The 11,212-nt window shown below is 42.4% G+C and overlaps 1 protein-coding gene across 1 annotated transcript; it reads left to right on the top strand.

Moving 5' to 3' along the window:
* Nucleotides 1–244: 244 nt before the first annotated feature.
* On the top strand, nucleotides 245–9,710 carry LOC130113168 (guanine nucleotide exchange protein smcr8a-like). Its single transcript, XM_056280715.1, has 6 exons — nucleotides 245–1,108; nucleotides 1,241–1,653; nucleotides 1,810–2,558; nucleotides 6,050–6,553; nucleotides 6,766–7,270; nucleotides 8,948–9,710. Exons 1-6 carry the CDS (start codon nucleotides 920–922, stop codon nucleotides 9,393–9,395), a joined length of 2,808 nt encoding a protein of 935 aa, XP_056136690.1. The 5' UTR covers nucleotides 245–919; the 3' UTR covers nucleotides 9,396–9,710.
* The last annotated feature ends 1,502 nt before the right edge of the window (nucleotides 9,711–11,212 follow it).

Here is an 11,212-nt window from a genome sequence, read left to right as displayed (position 1 = left end):
GAGCCGGTGTGTAACGGTAAATTCTGCGACCGTCGGAAATTGTGACCGTGGTAAAGCTGCGGATGAGTCCGGCTAAGTTTAGGTTTCGGGTTAGGTAACGGACAAACTATCTAACAGGGGCGGTTGTACCCGGTTTCCAGAACAGCACGCCATCCATTAGTGAAGACTGTGTGTGTATGGGGGGTCTGTGCTTCAGGACGGTCGCAATCGCGGATTTCGATATCACACCGTACCAGCGATTTCGCAAGCGGCGTGTGTGTGTGTGAGTGAGTGTGTGAGCAACGGCTCCCCTCCCCCGGGGGACCGACTCGCTGTCACATCGCGGCTAAATATGGATGCCGAGGTCTCATTTACCGGCGGAGTAACCGAGACGGAGGCACCGTTAGAAAACAAGTTTGTTTTTGTTTGTTGTTTTGACGCGACAAATGAGAAACAGGAAAAGAAATCCCTGGACAAACCGTGTGATCTGCGTGACTGGCCACAGGCAACTTTCGCTTCCCATTTCTCCCCGGTGTCGGTAACGTAAACGTCGTATTAGTCGGACTTCGTGTTGTTCGTTTGTTGACGCGATTGCCAGCGCAAACATAATGTAAAGAAAAAGGACGCGTTAATCCGCGGACGGCTGTCATTGGGGTTGCCTGCATTTCGGCTCTTTAGTCGGAATTGGAAACTTGTGTGGTCGAAGCGGTCCGGCTTTGATTGTAGTCGCCTGCGCAACAAGTGTGAGTACCCATTCCTGTTTATGGAGCGGTTATATAAATTCTGCCTCGTTGAACTTCTACCTTACTGCGTTAGTCACGGCCATGGGTTAACAATCGGCGACTGAAGCATAAACAATGTAGACCGACACGTTTGAGTCGATCTGGTCACTCAGGACTTCCGGACGTTTCAAATTCCCCTTGAGAAGGATCATTGACGGATGATGATTGGCTCACCTGATCTGCTGGCATTCACTGCTGGAGAGGACTTCGGGGAAGGGGTCAGCAACCAGGATGTACAATCCTTGCCGGAAGAGCTGTCTGTCCCTTTGTTTCCTGTCTCCCATCCTTGGGCCACTCCAGCTAAATTTCACAGGGACTTCATTCTGGTGGCTGAATTCTCCGAACAGGTGTGTGTGTGTGTGTGTGTGTGTGTGTGTGTGTGTGTGTGTGTGTGTGTGTGTGTGTGTGTGTGTGTGTGTGTGTGTGTGTGTGCGTACTTGTATTTTTGACCATGCCTCTAAAGCTGTCTGTGTTCTCAGGTGGGACCCAGACCTGTGCTGACAATCCCAAATGACCCAAGCGTTGTGGGTTCATTTGACCTGAATCACTTCTCCTTGCGCATCATGTCAGTGGACTACCAGGTGTCCTGGCCTGGTCCTGTCTCCCCTGCGTCCCCTGGCCTCCGTCTCACCTTCAGTGAGGACTCTGAAGTGGTCTTGGGAGACTCGGATGAGGGTGCATTTGCATTCGTTCACCACCTGACCCTGTATGACCTTGAGGCACGTGGCCTGGTGCGTCCATTCTGCATAGCGTACGTATCCTCAGACCAGGCGAAGCTGACGGAGCACTTCTTTGAACTCTCAACGTGCCTTGCTCAGGCCTCTGAAAGCCTGAAGACGGGAAATAGACGAGCCTTTGCCACAGAGCTGCAGAGGAGACTGCAAGAGCTTGAGTAAGAGTGGATCGTGATATGTATGGATATGTTCACAGCATGTTCACGAAGTTTGCACACAGGCACACCTATATTCACATTCACACACAAAGAGTTAAGCACCCATCCATTGTTAAAATGTGATATTTTTCTCAAACAAAATGATGTATTTCAAAGGTACAAACGCCTGACTTTGCATAAGGAGGCAGAGATCCAGACGACAGCTGATGAGTTGACAGCGGTAGAAGAGAAAACCAATGAGCTTGCAGCTGTAGAGTGCTCCATCCTGGATCACAGGGAACTCCTCCGTCAGGTGTCTTCTTACCCAAACAGAAAGCTCAAAAAGCCGGATTTCCTGCCCTATGATCCAGCTGATGACCTCGCTGACCCGTTGGGGTTATTGACCTCCAACCCCTTTCCTATACCCTCTAGTGCTTCTTTGTGTAGGTTTGAACGTCGGCTCAAGCCATTAGAGGAGCTTAGTGACGCCTACTTCTTGTCCCTCACACTTGAACAGTTAGCAGACACGGAGCGCCGTCTGCACGTCGACGGGAGTGTACTGCGAACCACCCGTGTCACACATGCGCTGTCCAAGAAGCTCAGCCTCACCAACTTTCTGTTTGAGCCCTGGATCCCAGAAGAGGAGGCAGAGGAGAAGGAAGACCATAAAGAGGCAGGAGCACAACGAGTCAAAGAGGGGACGGCTGCCGCTGGGTCACTTCCGGTGACTGGGGCAAGTCTGGAGTCGTTCCATTCCTGTGTAGAGGAGATTCCCATCAAACTGGAGGCAGGACAAGAGGGGAAGGTGACCCCTGACTCAGAGAATGGGATGACGGGTAGCATGAGCAGTGGTGACAGCATTGAAGTGCTTGGGACCGAGAAGTCTTACCGGATCCAGTGTGTTGTCACAGGGAATGACACCAGAGGTATGATCTGCCGGCAGTATGTGAAGCTTTATTGTGCATAGGTCCCAACTTTAGGAAAATAATTGAGGGTGCTCATTGTAGCTTTCAATTTTTTCATATCCTCCCCAACACCACCGCTCAACTACAGTCATGAAAATGAAATGGGGCTTTTCATGTATAGACTAACCTTCCTCACACCAAAACTCTAAAGTAACTTTTTAATGTACCTTTTGAAAAAATATAGTTTGGAACATTGCTGATATTCAATGCACACAAGTTACACTATTGAAATCCGGCAGTCTGACATTTATCCATATATTATTAGGCCAAACCAAGTGGTGTAAGCAGCCTACAGCTTTGGTAAAAGTCAAGTACATGGCTAGAAAAAGTGTATCAAGGTATTTTATTTTGTTTAAAGTGTGATAAAGTTTATTTCAAAATACTAGTTAAGTTTTCTTACTGTACTGGCAGGTAATATTACTTGTTTCAAGAACGTGTACTTGTTTCATGATTTTGAGACTTGTAAGGAATTTTTCCTAAAAAGGAAAGGAAGTCGTAAAACAATCAACTTGATTAAAGGTAATCTTTCTTTCTTAGAGTAAATGTCTTGAAACAAGTCCTATTATCAGGGAACAAGTACACAAGCAATGATATCTGTCAGTGGGGTGAGAACGTTTTACTAGCATTGTCTTGAAATAAGAATATGAGACTTAAAACAAGATACAACACCTTGATAGACTTTTCTCTTTTGCGGTGTATTTAGTAATGTCACAAAGTTAAAATAACAAATTATGTGTTTGGTTTATTTGACGGTTGGTAACACGACCAATCTCATTCCAGTTCTTAACAGATATATTTGGCTGTTTAACAATGTCTTCTCTGTTTGGTTAGGCATATTTATATTTTAATTTCGATTTTATGTTTTGGAGTTATGTAAACACACAAAAATGTGTAATGAATGATTTCTACTATCGATCTTACTTGCTCGCTAAACAATTCCATATATATATATATATATCAACACAGTTACAGGAAAAAAGATTTTAATGCATATCAGGTTTTAATGCATACCTGCTATGCATTAAAATCTTTTTTCCTGTATACGTGTTTATATTCCACTCCTAATTAGTCGAGCACTCAACACCATTGACAGTTTTGGGGAAAAAAACTGTATATATATATATATATATACACATATATTCATTCTTATTTATTCCGCTCACGGTAATGCACAGCTCCAGAAAGAAACAAGCAATTCATGATCAAACACAACTCAATTTACACATTCCATGATTGAAAAGGAGCAGGGAGAAGAAAATCTTACTTTGCCTGCCCCTTACTCAAACCTAAATAAACAATAGAATAGATGGTCTGTCAGTCAGTTACTCAACAACTAATACTTACAGCAACATGAGAAATTAAAAAGAATCAAAAGCCATACACAATAATTCACCATCAACTGAAAACTCATTCCCTGACAACTCCATATTGTCTAATTATTCTTTCCTTATACATTTTCTTTAAGTTAAAGATATTTATACAACCCTTTAGATCGTTCTCTAAAGAATTCCGCAGTTTGACGCCACATACTGAAATACACGTCTGCTTTAAAGTAATACGTGCATGCTGATGTTTAAAATGAAATTTCCTTCTATGGTCCTCGTGCTTTGAACCAAAAACAAATAATTTTTGCAAATTTTCTGGTAATACTGCTTTTTGCCCTGTACATAACTAACAATGTCTGTAACGCAACTAAATCTTTAAATTTCATTAATCCTATCTTAATAAAGAGTCTGTTGGTATGTTCTCTTCGATCCACTTTATGAATAATTCTTACTGCTCTTTTCTGTAATATAAACAATGGCTTCATATTGCTCATGGACATGTTGCCCCACACTTCCACACAGTAACTAAAATATGGCAAGATAAGTGAACAGTACAGAATTCGCATTACCTTGTAATCTAACACATACTTTGCTTTGTTCAAAACAGAAATACTCTTAGACACCTTTGTTTTTACATATGCTATATGAGATTTCCATGTCAGTTTGTCATCCATTATTACACCCAAAAATCTAAACTCAGATACTCTTTCAATACCAACTCCTTCTATAGGCTGTAAAACATTTTCATCCTTTTTCTGTTTAGCAAAAACCATAAACTTAATTTTGTTCAAATTTAATGATAACATCTTCATCAAACCATCCTTTCAGTTTGACCATTTACAATGCTTTCTGCTAAACTTTTTGAATCGTCTCCTGAACTAAAAACATTAGTTATCTATAAAAACAAACTACAATATCTTTGACACTTCACATATGTCATTGATATATAAAATGAAAAGTTTCGGCCCCAACACCAAGCCTTGTGGGACTCCACGTTCAATCTTCATGTACCCAGACGTATTGCCAGCAAACTGTACAAATTGTTTTCTGTTATCTAAATAACTGCTTAACCTATTTAGAACTACTCCTCTCACACCATATGTATGTAATTTAGAAATTAATATGTTATGATCTATTGTGTCGAATGCTTTTTTCAAATCAGTAAATACACCTATTGTGTATTTCTTATGTTCTATTGTTGTAATCTCTTCCATTATTTTCATTAATGCTAAAGATGTAGATCGATTTGTCCGAAAGCCACACTGAGTCTCACTCAGCAATTTGTTCTTTTCAAGAAAAGCATCTAATTTTTGTACAAACAGTTTTTCAAGCACTTTGGAGAATTGTGAAAGCAAAGACACTGGTCTATAGTTAGTAAAGCTGTGTTTATCTGCCATTTTAAAAAGTGGAATAACCTTTGCTGTTTTCATTCTGTCTGGAAAAATACATATACAAAAAGAAAGATTGAAAATATAGCTTAGAGGTTTGATTATACAGTCAATAGTCTTTTTCGCTATAATTGTGTTGATCCCATCACTGTCAGTTGATGTCTTGCTTTTGGATTTTGCTACAATGGATCTAATTTCATTTTCACCTACCTCTCCTATAAACATAGACTGTACCACCATATATCATCATCATCATCAACCTTTATTTTAATAGGCAAGTTAATTAAGAGCAAACTCTTAATTACAATAACGGCCTATGTTGGGGGTAAGTGCCCCCTAGGGGAAGGGGATGGGGAGTAAAATAAAAAAAGAGGTAAAAACAAGGAACAGCAGTGACATGATGGGCCAAGTATATATATGTGTGTGTGTGTATATATGTATATGTATGTATATATATATATGTATGTATGTATGTGTATATATATCCAGTGAGTCAAGTAAATTCTTTGATTCTTTAGGACACTACAAGCCTGTTTCATGCCATAAGCAATTATCAGCTGTCAATAAAGTATATATATAACGAAGAAATAGCAATACCTAAATTAAACGTACTATGTAAGTGAACTGCCAATATGCTCAAAACTTTGTGTTTAAAACCTAAATTAATGTTAATGAGTTAACCTAACATCACATCACCCACCATGCTTTCAAGCTGATACCGAATCCTCTTTAATTATAGAAGGATCAGCCGTGATGTCGGATGCGTGTGTCAAACGTGTGGCAGCGGAAGCAGGGATCAGGCGTGTGCCTGCCTCAGCGAGGCGAGCCAACAGCGAGGACAGCATCGAAGTCCTGAGCACCACAGACTCCATATTTCCTGAAGATCTCACTGCCATCACAGAGGAGGAGCCAGAGCACCAGCTTTTGAGTAATGGTCTCTGGGATGAGGAGGCCGCAATCTATTATAAGGAGTTGTTGAAAAATAGAAATTACTTCCTCAAAGAGGAGGCGGAGGAGGAGCTAATCCAAGAAGAGGGGTCACCGATGGAAGCTGCACAGGGAAACGAAGACCAGAGAGAGGGATTTGCGCAGCAGGAGGATGATCCAGTTGATGGAGAGGAGTCCTTGATGCAGGGACTTGTTGGCATTAAGGTCCAAGAAGAAGAGAAACCAATTCAGGAGGTGGAGAGAAATCTAGTCCATCAAGAGATCGGGAAAGAGACAGTCTTCACACCACTGCAGGGTAATATATCTATGCTTCACTGTTAGTCTTTGATATCGCCATGTTTTGTTTTCACTGGCTTCATTTTACATTCAAAGTCAAATTAAACTAAGTGTCAAATATGAATGACGCAAGAATGGTTGCAAATGCTAATTCATCTCTCAGCATTTATTCTAAACAAAATTGTTTTCACTGTAGGATTTTCACAAGCTTATATTCCATCCCCGCTATAGTTCAAGAAACAGTGGAGCCTGTCGCCCTGTGGTCTGATGTTTGCCAGAGAGTTGAGCAGGTCCAGATGGCACCTGATCTCCATGTGGATTTTGCTGAAGCGGTCAAATGGTTTCCTTCCGCTCCTACCAGTTCTCTGAGTGTGGACGAAGCATATGAATGCGCCTGCTTACCCAGTTCCTCTCCCTGCTCCCCAGACCCCCCTCCTCTTCTCACCCACAGTCTCCATTTGACCTGCCACTCCGATCAAAAAAGAAGGAAGGCTGGGCTAAGGGCTCTCAGGTTTCTGCAGCAGAATTCATTTTCCCAGCATGTAATATTCTGTCTACTGAGTGGCCGGCCACTGGTTGTGATTGGAGGAAATGAAAGTTCTGTCAGGAAATTGGTGGCTGCGCTAGCTCTGTTCCTGCCTGACCCTGGTCCTGAGGCAAATGCCTTACTGCCCTGCCTGACCACGCCACTTCAACTGACTGACCTGCTCAGATGGCGACTCATAGGCATACACAGGTAACAAACTGTCAATGGCAGATTTACATGCAACTTACATCCTTAACGCCAGATGCATTCCACTACCCACACATGATGCACAAGGCCTGAAATAATGCATTACCTTTATTTTTATGTATGTTTGATGACTGATTTAGGATTAGCACTTCCCTGCCACTTTCTGAATCCTAACCAGTAGTTAAGAGGTTTGCAAAAGTAACACCCTACCCCTTTTTTCTTTTGGATTTCCCCCCCCCTTTTTCTCCCCAATTGTATCTGGCCAATTACCCCACTCTTCTGAGCCGTCCAGGTCGCTGCTCCACTCCCTCTGCCAATCCGGGGAGGGCTGCAGACTATCACATGCCTCCTCCGATACATGTGGAGTCGCCAGCTGCTTCTTTTCACCTGACAGTGAGGAGTTTCACCAGGGGGACGTAGCACATGGGAGGATCAAGCTATTCCCCTCAGTCCCCCCCCCCGAACAGGCGCCCCGACCAACCAGAGGAGGTGCTAGTGCAGCGACCAGGACACATACCCACATCCGGCTTCCCACCTGCAGACATGGCCAGTTGTGTCTGTAGGGACATCCGACCAAGCCGGAGGCAACACAGGGATTTGAACTGGCGAGCCCCATGTTGGTAGGCAACGGAATAGACCACCACACCACCTGGACTCCCCATCACCTTTGAACTTTTAATTAACATTGTTCTGAGGGTGGTGTGTTTGATGGTGTAATAGTGGCAATTGTATTTGCAGGGTGTCAGGGTGCTCAGCTGATGTTGGATTTGCATATATTGCTGTTAACATTAGTTATTTGGCATGCGTGAATTTTAGCAATTGGTTGAAATTTGTCTGAGAATGGCATGTTTGATAGTATATTGTTTATTTGATAGGATATTGTTTACAGTTGTGTTTGTTTGTGGTCAGTGTGTAGCACATGTGCACACCAACTCACACATTCATCTGCCCCATTACCCAAGCCGCAGTGTTTGTATCCAGGTTGAGTTGGAGCTATGCTTCTATCTGCATTAGATTTAATCCTTCCCCAAACAAAGTTAAATAATATGCCCATCAGGCCATGCATGCATACACCTATTCACTCCCAACACACTCGTCTCTCTTGTATCAACAGTGATACAGTTGTGTTTTGCCTGTGGACACTGGATGTAATGAAGATGTTTGGATTTTCAGGTGTTATCATGCAGGCCTTGGGTAACAATGGCACAGCGATATCAGGTCTTCTTAGAGTGGGAATAATGGGGGGGGGGGGTTTCTCAGGATACTTGAATACACCGTTGAGCCATACTGAAGTGTCCTGGCCCACAATTCAATATGTCAGGCCATATTCATTATAACACTGAGATTAGATAGGTTAGTGAATGGTGCTGCCCATGAGATAGGATGGTAGATTTGAATAGCATAGCCCTACGCTCCCCACAGTCATGATTTATTGATTAGTGCATTAGTGAGTTTCTTTTCTTTCTTTTTTTTTGTCACTTGGCCTTGGAACACAGAACAGGGGGTTCTATGCTTACATACATCATATCCTTTCTAAATGTAAATGTAACCCTGTTCCTTCCTACAAGGTGCACAACAGAGACATTTCCAGAAATATATCATCTTAAGAAAAGGATGAGAACCAGAGAAATACAGCAAGTGTTTTTTTTCCCCTCATCCACTTTGTTTCTCTCCTGGCAGATCATCCTCTTCTACATCCTCCAGTGTGCTTCACTCTCTGGCTCGATATGGTCGCTATTTGGCCCTGCTGGACCTAGACCAAAGGACACTGTTATGTCCACCCTACTCGGGCTCTCTTATTGGTAGACTGGCTGATCCTCACACTAGAATTTGCAGCGGCGACACCTTCCTATTGCATCTGGAGAGCTGCCTGACTGCGCTGACCAGTCAGGCTCTACTCTACACTTTTAATTCTGCTTTACATCCTCCCGATATATCCGGCAGGCACAACTTCACACAAAGAAGGGATAGCCCGGTTGAATGGGGATTCTGCCGTAGTGAAGATGACCGGAGAGTGATGCATTTCCTGTCTGAGCTCATTAAACAGCACCATGTGGGACATGGCCCACCCATCTTAAGGTTCTACTATAGCTCTCTAAAACTGCATAAAAATACAATTGCAACTTAGTCTGCGATTCCAGGAGACTGCACGTACAAATGTACAGGCCTACTCACGCCAACGATGTAAACTGCTGCATATCTGTAGCCTAATTCCACATCACACTTGTCAAAGAAGGGAACAAAATGTATATGACTCGTGTCTGTGGGCAACGTTGGACATCAAAACCATGTCAAGTCATTTGGATCATATGTACTGTAGTTTTATAGAAAAATCTTTAAAACCACGTGAATGTGCTCTGATATTCAAGAGATCTTGTTTCTTTGTTTCTGGACACGTCCAATTCACAATTTGAGATTAGTCATGTAGATAGACTACATTTCTTGGTGGTTGCTGATCAGTTAATTTACCCGACCCAGGAAAAATCGAAGGGTTTAGACTGTTAAAAAGCACATTAAGTAATAATATGCAACCCCCCCCCCCACAAAAAAAAACAAAAACAAAACATGACTGACATTTTAAAATAGATAAGGACAAGATTGGATCCCTTATTTAGTTTAGTTTAAGTACCTAAACCCTAAACTCAAGTTCATTTGAATGGAAGATATAACACCACGTGGATATTTTTTGATTTAATGGAGTAAATAACTTTAAACAGCTGGAATTACCATAAGCTACAGCCTGGCTTGCTCATTAAAGGATTACGTTTCTGGATCTTAATGGTCTACAAGAGATTTTCAAGGGTGGCCTTCAGACTGTAGCTAGTACACACATAATGCATGAATGAGAGGGAGAACGGTGGAATGGTGAGGATGCAAGGAGTAGAGGCGACGAAGGTGGATGAGTTTAAATACTTGGGGTCAACTGTCCAAAGTAACAGGGAGTGCGGAGGAGAGGTGAAGAAGAGTGCAGGCAAGGTGCAGTGTGTGGAGAAGAGTATCAGGAGTGATTTGCGACAGAAGGGTACCAGCAAGGGTTAAAGGGAAGGTTTACAAGAAGGTTGTGAGACCAGCTATGTGATATGGTTTGGAGACAGTGGCACTGACGAAAAGACAGGAGGCAGAACTGGAGGTGGAAGAGCTGAAGATGCTAAGATTTTCATTGAGGGTGATGGACAGGATTAGGAATGAGTATATTAGAGGGACAGCTCAGGTTGGACGGTTTGGAGACAAAGCAAGAGAGGCAGATTGAGATGCTGGGTATATTGGAAGAAGGATGCTGAATATGGAGCTGCCAGGGAAGAGGAAAAGAGGAAGGCCAAAGAGGAGGTTTATGGATGTGGTGAGAGAGGACATGCAGGTGGCTGGTGTGACAGAGGAAGATGCAGAGGACAGGAAGAGATGGAAACGGATGATCCCCTGTGGCAACCCCTAACAGGAGCAGCTGAAAGTAGTAGTAGTAGTAGTCGTCAAGTGATGTGAAAAATAGAGGGACTTTTGAAAGTATGCCTATAGTTCATTTGAAAATGAAAACGGTACAAGCAACTTAAGAATGCTTGCAAAGATCTGTTCTGTACGTTTTAGTGCATGTCTGTCAACACAAAGCACCAAGCTGTTAAAATACAAGTATTCATAAAACATCATACTTAAACTCCCGGTTTGAACACTCATGTAAAAATTAAAATAAAGTTTATCTTAGTGTCTGATAAATGCAAAAATTATTTTTGCAAATATTCCAAGCAACGCTTTACATCAGTTGAATTAAACTTTGCTTGAATGGGCAATTTGACATTGAAGTTAAAACAAAATTGTAACAAAAATAACCCTGCTACTACAAATATTTCTCCTGCCGCACCAATGCAAAATCTGGAAATTAATTTTAGCTTTGGGTACCGCTATTTTGACGTATACAGATGTAAACAATTCAACCACCCATTGACTCTGCTG

Source organism: Lampris incognitus, chromosome 5, assembly GCF_029633865.1.
Source record: "Lampris incognitus isolate fLamInc1 chromosome 5, fLamInc1.hap2, whole genome shotgun sequence".
Lineage (NCBI taxonomy): Eukaryota > Metazoa > Chordata > Actinopteri > Lampriformes > Lampridae > Lampris > Lampris incognitus.
This window is presented reverse-complemented; position numbering and strand designations above follow the sequence as displayed.